At 36.3% G+C, this 11,365-nt stretch overlaps 1 protein-coding gene across 1 annotated transcript; it reads left to right on the top strand.

The window, feature by feature from the left end:
- Positions 1-3,551: 3,551 nt before the first annotated feature.
- On the top strand, positions 3,552-5,459 carry LOC106325105 (epithiospecifier protein-like). The gene is made up of 2 exons (XM_013763132.1): positions 3,552-3,627; positions 4,218-5,459. The coding sequence occupies exons 1-2, from the start codon at positions 3,595-3,597 to the stop codon at positions 5,214-5,216; spliced, it is 1,032 nt and encodes a 343-aa protein (XP_013618586.1). The 5' UTR covers positions 3,552-3,594; the 3' UTR covers positions 5,217-5,459.
- The last annotated feature ends 5,906 nt before the right edge of the window (positions 5,460-11,365 follow it).

The raw sequence follows: 11,365 nt of genomic DNA, 5'->3' as shown, positions 1-11,365 counted from the left end.
TTTAGCTTTGACTTGGAATGTTTGGTTGTTATAGTTATTACAATATTTTGAAAATCTTTTGGCAAAATGAATATTTGTAAAGAAAATTTACTGTAATGGTAATATTGGAGTTAAAAATATGTTTTAAAATTTTGATGAAAGTTTGAATATATATATATAGAAATTTGTAAATGCCATAATTAAGTGATGTCATCTCATATTTTAAAAAAGACATGTTATCTTTTTTTTCTTGAGAATAAATATAGTGATTACACATAAACAAATCACTTCTCAAATAATATTTACGAGATAGTTTTCTAAGTTTTGTTGAAATTTATGTTTAATGTAAAAATAGTTTTTATAGGAAAATTGATTAAACATCTAAGATTAACTCATATTATAAAGAAATATAATGTTCCTGAAATATTAATGTTTATTATGAGTTAGATTTAGTTTTAAGCTATATATTAAACTTTATTTTTACATCTAATTTTACTTTTAACTCTGATTTATAGCACATAATAACTTAACACCAAGATTAATTTTAAATATAATATTACATGTCATAATTTTGTGGGTTATCTATTCTGGTACTGTTATTTATAATTTCTTCAAATTATGCCGATAACTAAATTCAGAATTTAAAACAAATAAGAAAACTACAATTACCAAATCAGACAGTTTCAACAAAACCAAAAATTATTATTATAGGGAAATGTTTCATCATTTTGTATAAATTCATGATGCCTTTTCTTGTTTTTTTTTCCTTATCCCTTTCTATCAAAAACATTTTACAGGAAAATTAGATTTTCTTTCTAAATTTTATTAAAAATTTGATTAGAGTAAATGATTTAAATCTTAAAATCCTCTAATATTATAAAAATGAAAAGTGAAGACTTAAAATAAAAAAAAAAATAGTATAGGGGTGTTTTAATTATATTGGATTCCATCGAATAAATATGTATGAGGGTGAATTATGTATTAAAATATATTAAAAAGTGAAGAAAAAAACAAAATACTACGTGTTGATGAAAAAATATATAAAAAAATTAATTATTTTGGTATGAAATTGGTTAGAGATCTAATTTATTTGGATAGCAAAGAACCAAAACTAGAAGAAAACAATATGAAAGGTTTTCTTCTAATACGAAAATGCTATGACAGTATGAATGTTTAATCATATCTGATGAACACGGCTTATTCTCGAATGAAAAAAGAGAAAATGAAAAATGAAAATTCAGCTCAGGTAATAATACATACAAGAAACTCAGTTTGGAGTTTGAATTGCAGTTTCTATCTAGGAAAAGTAAAAACTAGTTTTGCTTTACTCCTAAATAGATTATTTTATTTTAAATTAGTTTTGAGTACCGGTGAAGATGAGTATGCACAGTTAGAATACCCAATTTTCGCGTCTCACATCGAAAAAATTAATGATGTAATAAATTTTGTCCTCACTTTACAATCCAAAATATCCCAATAGAAAAGAACACAAAGGTTAGGGGTTGGTGTATGTATATTGATTCAAGTTCCGTTCGGATATATTTGGATTTCAAATTTTAGGGGTTAAAGACTTAAGCTCGAGTATTTTTAAATTTCAGTTTGGATTCGGTTTGGACATTGTGGGTTCGGTTCGAGTTCGGGTACCTATTTAATTATGTAAAAAAAAATCAATATATAGTTTAAAACTTCACATATTTATGTCAGATTCACGAAAAAATGAAGTGAAGAAATATATTTTTTGAAGATTATATATTACTATTATAAATAAATTAGTAGATGACCAAAAAAAAACTAAATTAGTTTAGAATATTTCGAAAAGTAATACTTATTTGAAAATTTTATATTAGTATAATTTCTTATGAGATTTATTTTTCTACTTTTAGTTAAGATACTTTATTTATGTGAACAAGTAATCATCATCTTTTTTTTTTCTTTTCAATTCATGTTTCAATAAATATCAATTTGAATGTGGCATGTAAGCATTTTCACTAAGCTCACTCACAAAATAGTTTCCTAAAAATTATTATATTCAACAGTTAAAACAATAGTATTTAAGTTTATATTCATAACTAAATTTTGAAAACTAGTAAATTTATAAATGAAAGCATTTTTTTTAGAAATACGATTCTATATAAACAAGATTAGTATATGAATATAAGCATGTTCAGGATTTGATTTTATAAAATATGTATAAATATGAACATTAACTTAAAGTTTCTTAACATTGTTTTTCATAATTAAGTTTGATTTTACTATATTTATTTAATTTTTACAGGTTTTTGTTTTATCTTTTATCTTTTAACATTTTAAATTAGTTTAATACAACTTTATATATAAAATGGAATAATAACTTTACATGTTAAAATATAATCGACACAAACTTATATGTATTAGTTAAGATCTGATCACTGATTTCAATATTAGTTATTAAGTTTAGGTTATCATAATTTAAATGATAACAATTAATGTAAATAGAAATGCATAAAACTAGCATTTAAAACAGTCGATGTCAAATACAAGACAAGATCCTTATCCCTGGATAATCTGGTATATTTGGAAGGTTCGAAATGATAAACTCTTTAGGGGGGATATATAGAGGCCCTTTTGGAGCTTGTGCGGTATGCTGAAAGTGAATGTCAGGCATGGTTCAATGCGAATGAGATGGTACCACCAATCGTACAAGAAAACAACAGGGAGGAAACCCCAAGCCATAAGCATGGGTAACATTTGCTTGCTAGATGGATCTTGGATATCCTCTGCTCAATTCAGTGGATGTGGATGGGTCTGGATGGACAGTGGTAGGAACATTTAACTTATGAGGACACGGAATTTCCCTCGACGGGAATCAGCGTTGCATTCGGAAGTAGAAGCACTGCGATGGGCGATGGAGAACATGCTTCAATATTCGTCATGCTAGAGCTTCGGGACAGACTGCAAGGAGCTGATTGCAACGATTAAGGAACCTCATGCATGGCAAAGCTTTGCAACGAAATTGGAGAGGATAGAGACGCTACAGATATGCTTTTCGGATTTGAATATCTCTTATGTTCCACGAGTGCATAATCAGATTTCAGACTTTTTAGCTAAAACAGATAGATCCTTCTATAGGAAGTTACATTTTATTGGTTGTTCTGTTCCGGTCTGGCTACCCAGACCACCTCAAGTTTGAGTAATAGAATAGCCGTTCGACACGGAAAAAAAAACAGTTGATGTCAAATTTTCATTAAACCCGGCTGTGTTAATTAACTGTACTTATTATCAGTTATTGGATGTTCCTTGAAATTTAAAATTGGTAAACTCGCTTTACATATTTTGCTCTCCCAGAGTACCACTATGTAAATATAAGAAAATTAGAACTCTTACGTTGACAAATGAGATAGTACTTATTCTGAGAAATTGAATATAAATTTTCTTGGAATATCTTTGTGGTAATTTTCTTGCTTAAAAAATATATTGTGGTATTCTGAAATACAAGAATTAGAATATAATAATTTTGAAAGCACCACACAATTATTAAAATAATTTTTCGCACCTGAAATTTTAGCCTATAAATAGATTACTAGTGAAAGAAGAGGAGGCACAAACAAATACAAAAAGATTGAATATCGTAGCTATATGGCTCCGACTTTGCAAGGCGAGTGGATCAAGGTAATTAAATTAACTAATTGAGGATTAAAGGTTATTTTACTTTCCCTAAAATTTATAATTTTGTAGGTTAACGGGAAAAAAAAAATCAGTATGTAGGTTTTTTTTTTTTTTTTTTTGTCAAACTCAGTATGTAGGTTTATAATATATTAAATTTAGAGCATCTGCAAGGAGAATCCTTAAGTGGGAGTCCTTAGGGAAAAAATAATTTAATAATCAGTGGATCCCACCAAAAGTTAAGGATTCAATAATTAAAATTCTTAAATAAGGATTCTTTTTTAGTGAATCATTGCTCTATTTGCGGGTTCCCACGACATGTGACGACCTGCGATTGGTTGATTTTTTTTTTTATCTGAAAAAGAAAAAAAAAATAATACTTAAAAAATCAAAATACAATTTTTGTAAGTATTCTTATTTGGGTAACACCACTGAGGGGCTCTAAGTGAGCTATGTATTCGTCCTGAAGAGGGGTGTCGGTGGTTTTTCAAATATCCCTGATACCTGTCAAGTATTTGAAATATTTAAGAAAAAAAAAAGTATTTGAAATAATTAACTGGCAACTGGTTCATAATACCGTGGTCACTAATGAACAGGTGCAGCAGAGAGGAGGACAAGGACCTGGACCAAGAAGCTCACACGGCATAGCTGTGGTTGGAGACAAGCTCTATTCTTTCGGCGGGGAGCTGACCCCAAACATTTCCATCGACAAAGACCTTTACGTCTTTGACTTCAACACTCACACTTGGTCAATCGCTCCAGCCAAGGGAGACGTTCCTAACGTCAAGGCCTTGGGCACCCGCATGGTGGCTGTTGGAACTAAGCTCTATCTCTTCGGAGGCCGCGATGAGAATAAACAATTTGAGGACTTTTATTCATACGATACCGTGAAAAAGGAGTGGAAGTTCCTGACGAAGCTCGATGAAGAGGGAGGACCTGAGGCCCGCACTTACCATTCGATGGCTTCCGATCAAAACCATGTGTATGTGTTCGGTGGAGTGAGCAAAGGTGGGACGAACAAAACCCCTGTGCGTTTCAGGACGATCGAGGCCTATAACATTGCTGCTGGGAAATGGGTTCAGCTACCAGATCCTGGAGTGCAGTTTGAGAAGTTCGAGAAAAGAGGTGGAGCTGGATTCGCTGTGGTGCAAGGAAAGATTTGGGTGATTTACGGGTTTGCGACTTCGCCTGATCCTAATGGGATGAACGACTACGAGTCTGATCTTGTTCACTACTTTAATCCCGCTACTCAAAAATGGACCGAAGTGGAGACCAAAGGACAGAAACCTTCTGCGAGGAGCGTGTTTGCGCATGCGGTAGTAGGAAAATATATACTAATATTTGGAGGTGAGACCTGGCCGGACCCAAGGGCACATTTGGGTCCCGGGACGTTGTCCAGTGAGGGTTTTGCGTTGAACACTGAGACATTGGTGTGGGAGAAGTTTGGAGGAGGAAATGAACCGGGGCAACTTGGTTGGCCCGCCTACACGGCTGCCACCATCTATGGAAAGATAGGCCTCCTCATGCATGGAGGAAAGCGTCCTACCAATAACCGTACCGATGAGATGTACTTCTACGCAGTCAATCGCGCCTAATCAATGCTCTCATTACTCTCAGTCTCAGGGTTTGTTTGTTTGTGTGGTGAGCATTGCTAATAGGTGTCTCAAATTATGTACTGTCTAATAAAGGTTGGTGAGACATATACCAAAAACAACCAACTATGATTGGCTTATTATAAGTCAAATTATGTGTGTTTGTGATTGCAAAACTACTTATCGCTTGAATAATATGTACTGTTCACGTGTGTGTTTAATAAAAGATATGAAGTTATCTAAAAATTTTCTGTATCATTTTATTTCCGCCATCGCTTAACATGAATTCACTAGATATTCAATTAGATGCCGACCTATATTTAGGTAGACGATACACCTAACTCTTAAGATAAGTACGTATACTTTGTCCACAGAACATAATAATATAGAATGTCACAACATATGGTTATTTATTTAATCTTTTTCTTTCTCCATGCACAACAAAATAATTTTCTTTTTCTTATCCTTTGTAACAAAAATATTAATTTTCTTTTTCTTGAATACACATTTAATTTCCAGCGATGTTTTGCAGACTTGATCGTCCACGAAAAGATACCATTCTTGTAGAGTTTTAGATCTCGATTCTTTGATTCTAGCTTCATGTATTTGAATGAATTGAATCGATTTGTTTTTGTTTTAGATTGAGATTGAGTACGTAAGAGACGACACGACATTTGTTCACCCTGTGTTCACTGATCTACTTACCGGGGAGGGAATATGATCCCTCAACTTCTTCACTATCAGTTTATGATCACAAGTACAAGATCTCAACAATGGCAACACACGCCAAAACAGAGAAAGCGTTAAAGAAGTTAGCAAGCTTATTGTATCCTATGTGAAGCCGGAAAGTCGCCGCCGGAATGGTTCAACGCGTTCGCAACTCCGTCATACTTCACCCTCACGATCTCGAGCTAAGTCACCTTCTCTATCTCTCTCTTGATCTCTAATTCTGATCCTCCTCTCTCTACTGTGAACGTTGGCCATTATAACAACCTTATCACCTCGAGTAGTGAAACACGGATTCATTAACTGATAGATTTGGGCTTGAGACTTTGCGCTTGTTCTTATCTCTGCAGGTTTTGGACAAGCTGGGCCGCGGAATGCGAAGCCCACTTGGAGTTTTGGCGGAACCAAACCCACAATCTCCACCTTTCAGACAAAACACCAAAGTGATCTCTCTCACTTCGAACCCTAGCCGCTTGTCTCTCTCTCCCTTCTTTCTTAAAGCGATTTATCGTCATCTTCTTCACCAAGACTATGCCGATGATTCTCGAAGCTTATACAGGCTCCTCTGATTGCAAGGTACTCTCTGAATCTCTTCTTCTCTTTCGGTTAGCTTCAACTTCTGAAGTAAACCCTTTTCAGATTGCTTCACAAATAATCCTAGGATATAGGTAAAAAAAAAGTGAATATGACATGGTGGGAACCACCATTAAGGCTTGATTCATGGAAGCATGTCCATTCTTGGTCAATGATCTTGCTAAACAAGTAGATTTTGACTAAGAGAGAAAATTAGTAGAGAGAGAGGATATGAACTAATGTTTACCTGCAGGTCTAGATGCTTGTTTGAAAGGTCTTGCATCCTGTGATCGATACCCCCAAGGTAAAGCCTACACTTTTATTTATGCTAAGAAATGAGGTTGGTAGAGGGGAATGTCAGACAAGATTTGCTAAGTTGTTGGCTAGATGAATTTGGTTGCTAAGTTAGGATATGGTATAATATGCTTTTGTGATTAGGACTTCTTAGATGTGGATTGCAATATTGTAGATGTCAAGATTCTGAGTTTTAAATCATGTGAGTCCCTGCTGTTTTAAAACCTCTTTCAGAGAGACTGTCTATTTGTTTTGCTTGAGGAAGGACAATCAAAAGGGTAAGTCTGGGGGAGTTGATAGACCATGGATTTGACCTATTTTTATCTATGGTTTATAGGTGTTTTTACTAATAATTATTATATTATAGAGTCTATTTATTATATTTAGAAGATCAGAAGTGATTTGGAGATAAGTGATGATTATGGAGCATTTTGGAAATATTTGGAGCATGCACCCGAGATGACCATCGAGCTCGACCATCGGTCGATATTGGAGAGGAATAGTCGATCGATGTTCATATCTTGACATCGATCGACAGTGAAGCGCGCAGAAGACCCGTTTGGTCACAGCCGACTTGAAGCCCAATTCTTCACCAACTTACAAGATTACCCCTAACGAGTTTTTAACCTAATTATATAAGCTTTGCCACCATGTTAGAGGCAAAGTGTACTTTTCTTATTTTATAATTTTCACAGCAAGGTTTTCTAAGATTTTGATCGATTTGAGAGAAAGCCAAAGTTATATTTTGTGATTGGAACTCCATTAATATTTATTTACTATTCTAATGAAGTTTTCTTACCTAACTGCTGTTATGAATTGCTTAGCAATGTCTGAGTAGTTTCGTTGTTAGATTTTAGGGTTTAAATAGGTTAGGAGGGATTAGCCCCAACTATAGATTTCTGAATTGTGGTAATTGTCATTAGGATTGTTCATTAATGCATGTCTTTAGATTAGCTACCTAGAACTTACCCTAGGATTGATAGATAAAGCGAGAGCTTCATTCTCATCCTGAAAACATTTTAACTGAGCTAAGTTTCTTGCTATGAGTAAGGTGAGAGCTGATCTAGTGATCTTAGTAAGCTATCATTCAACCCGCGCATAAAGCTTAACTAGAAGCGCGTTGATCGATATCATTAAAGAATAATCGATCGACAGAGCGAAAGGTGAATCGATTGATATCCCTACAGGATCATCGATTGACACTTTCTATTGGTCGACATACGATAGTTGAGATCATTAGATCTAGTTAATAGACAAGTCTAAACATGCGAAAGCTGATAGACTTGTTGACTAAGTAGTTAAACTTTACATTATTATGCATGCAACTCATTTGGCATATGTAGGATTATAATCTCAAGTTTTCTGAATAAACACCATAAGTCTAATTATTTACTTTTTAGGCACCAAAACCTCAACCAATCAATTGAACAAACACTTGTTCAATATAAAACTGCAATTTACATTTAAATCTCTAAAACTATCTTGCTTATCAAATCATATTAGATTTCTTAGGTTCCCTAGCTCCCAGTGAATTCGATCCCTAAGTACTACAACTCGACCTCTTATTTGAGAGAGTATAAATCACTCTTTAGGGTAATTTGAGTGGTATCACTAGTTAAAAAGCTCGTACGTGAGCTTTTGGGTCTGTGTTCCCAGCGTACTCGGGGAATTTCAGTTTCCCCACATGGTGTAGCCTTACGCTGGTGATTCGGTTCGTGAATGGAGTTCTCTTTGTCTCCTCGATCACCATATCTATGTCTGGAGCGGAGCTCGTCCCCATATGCACGATGGCGTCTATTATTTTGAGCTCGGCATCGTTTCTTTCGATATAATTCTGGAACGTTCCGGTTTCTCCCAGGATCTCCAAGTCTTCTTTTTGAGGTTCCGCGTTGGTGGGGCTGCGGAGGTCGTAACCTCGAGCTTGCTTTATTGGATCACTGAACCCCGTTTCCTGAACGGTTCTCGCAGATGACGGAGTTCAATTCTCAAAGGTTGGGTTTCCCAGTGGTGGCATTAGATTCCTAGGCTCCCCGGGTCTTTCCATATGTCTGTTTTCTGATTGGATCAGAGTACTTCTTTGGGCTTGTAGTCCGGTATCTATTTCGTCCAGCCCGCTGTAACTTTGGCTTCGCTAAAGGCACGCTCTGCTGCGGAGGTCGTTGTGAGTTATCTCCCGTGTAGCGCCCGGATCGGGTACTTGGGATCTCTGGGGTACAGAACAATCCGGTATTTTGGGGATTCGACGTTCCCCTTAGCGGGTCTGGTGGTGTTTGGTTTCTTTCTCGAGCGTTGACTCGATGCTCAGCGAGTCCCCGTTCGGCCTGATCGAGTCGGTTAGCGATGGTTTGATAGGCTATCTTTTGGCTGCGAGTTTCATCGATTAACGATGAGACCATTCCTCGAAGCTCGGTCACTTCTTCTCGAGTCTGGGCAAGAGGGGTCGGAGATATCGGTCTAGTCGTTCGGGTTAGATCGTCGGCGGACTGCCTTTCTCCGGGACGGTTCCAGACTCGGGCTTCGGATCGTTCAGGGATGGAGGTTCGATCTGGAATCGAGGTCTGATCAATCGGGGAAAATCGATCTTGACTCGATGTTCCAATCGGAGGGGCTCGTTGCTTCTGGGTTGTTCTGATCGCTCCATCGGCTCCCGTTGGCCCGGCGGGTAAAGTTTTGGTTCCTGAGTCAGATCCGGTAGGATCGATGTCGTTGACTCTCGATGGTTGTGTTCTGACGGTTTGATTAGGATCCATAGTCGCGCTTAGGAAACTTAGATCGGCTTCTTAGCAAAGATGTTTTCCATTTATCTTCCCCACAGTCGGCGCCAAAATGTAGATCCTAAAATCTACACTAAGAATTTGATAGTGATCCGGAGCTTAATCTAGGGAAGATAAATGATGTAGGCAACGATATCTTTAGAACACAACGATATAATCAGTTTCCAGTAGGCAAAAATGGACTTTTATTGATGAATAAGGTCGAATACAAAGAGTTAAACAAGATCAAATGTTACAAACGAGATCTCTAAGAGAAAAGATCTAAAGACGGATGCAAACAAGGTCGAAGTATGGGTGTAGCTCTCTCTAGGGTTTTCAACGTGTCCTTTTCCTTATGCATCGATCTCTTCTTATAACTGGCTGCTCCCGTGATCTTCGCAACTGTTCCGCGATCTCCGGATCTTTGAAGTCTTCGTCTGGAGCTTGCGTGCTCGCTATGGGCTTTAACTCTTCACAGTCCATTTACTTGATCGTGGTCCATTAACGTATAGGTCAAAATTGGGTCCAAAAAATACTACCACCCTCGAAATGAACCTTGTCCTCAAGCTTCAACAACGGAAAACACTCCTTTCCTTTCATTTGTGTTTCATGAAGAAGATGCTGACCACCACGCTCATGAACAAGACGTTGAAAGGAGGAATTTCGAATTACCAACCCCTTACTCTTTTGGATGGTAAAGATACCACAAATAGAAACCATTCTAGAACAGAAACGAGAAGGTTTCTTCTCTCCTTCAGTACTCAGCTCAATTTCCCTCGTCGTCTCAAGAACAATAACGGCTCCGGGATAGTAACGCTGAGGCTTCTTCACCAGTCCGGTTGTATGCTCTCTTTTTCGTCGTCTTCATGACGCTTTGATTCTTCAGAGCTTTTTGACCAGTTGATGTTGTAGTGGTTTTACTTTTCAAAGCTGTGATCACATCGAGATTCTTTTAATCTTTCTCGAAAACTTTTAAATCCTTCTTTGAGCCGGTTGATGGAGGCAATAAGATGTTGGAATTGCTGTCCCATATCTAACCTCATCTTGGTTATCTCCTCTTTTAGATCCAACGTCATCTTGGCCACCTCCTTGGTTAGATCCAACTTCATATTGCCTATCTCTTCTTTTTTTTTTTTTTTTGGTGGAGTGTGTTTTGACTTGATACCACAGTTAAGTGGTCTGGATCAAATCGGTGAAGTGTAGTCGCAGGATAGAAGTGCTCTGATACAAATTGTTACGTGTGAATCCAATCACCTCTTTGATACTTTAGAACACAAGTTGCTTCGATGCCAATTAAAGCTTCTCCTCAAAGCTAAGAGAGTTTGTGAAAAACAAACTAATAAAAATAAAATAAAAGTTATTTCAGTTTTTTTCTTTGATTTTTTCCTTTGGCTTTTCTCATTTAAATAAAAAAACTAGAACCATAAGTTCCAACAGTTATGGAAGCAAATTAGGTAAAGGGAAACATGGGCATCGTGACTTACTCTCTCCTTGAAAAGAGGACATGAGCACGAGACCATAACTAATACATGCAACAATAATAAAATAAAGATAATGATTGATCAAGCCAATGGTGCGTTGGTTTATATTTATTGTACGGTTTGATTGCCGGTTCAGCACTTGATTAATTACCAACCCATCAGAAACACTGTGATAACTAGAGCTGGGTTGATCGAGGAGACATCATGGATTGGATCTACCGGTAAAACAGGATAACCGGATATGTCATAATTTTTATTAATCAATTTCTTAAATACCAAAAAAAAAAGAGAGTTCAAATCAGAAGAAAAAATCATAAAATAATTT

This window comes from Brassica oleracea, chromosome C2 (assembly GCF_000695525.1).
Source record: "Brassica oleracea var. oleracea cultivar TO1000 chromosome C2, BOL, whole genome shotgun sequence".
Taxonomy (NCBI): domain Eukaryota; kingdom Viridiplantae; phylum Streptophyta; class Magnoliopsida; order Brassicales; family Brassicaceae; genus Brassica; species Brassica oleracea.
Note: the sequence above shows the minus strand (reverse complement) of the source record. Positions and strands in the feature narration are given on the sequence as shown.

Excerpts from the sequence above, each read along its gene's own strand:
- LOC106325105 (XM_013763132.1), top strand. The coding sequence starts at position 3,595 with ATGGCTCCGACTTTGCAAGGCGAGTGGATCAAG. Across the intron at positions 3,628-4,217 it reads TGCAAGGCGAGTGGATCAAG|GTGCAGCAGAGAGGAGGACA; the intron begins GTAATTAAATTA and ends ACTAATGAACAG.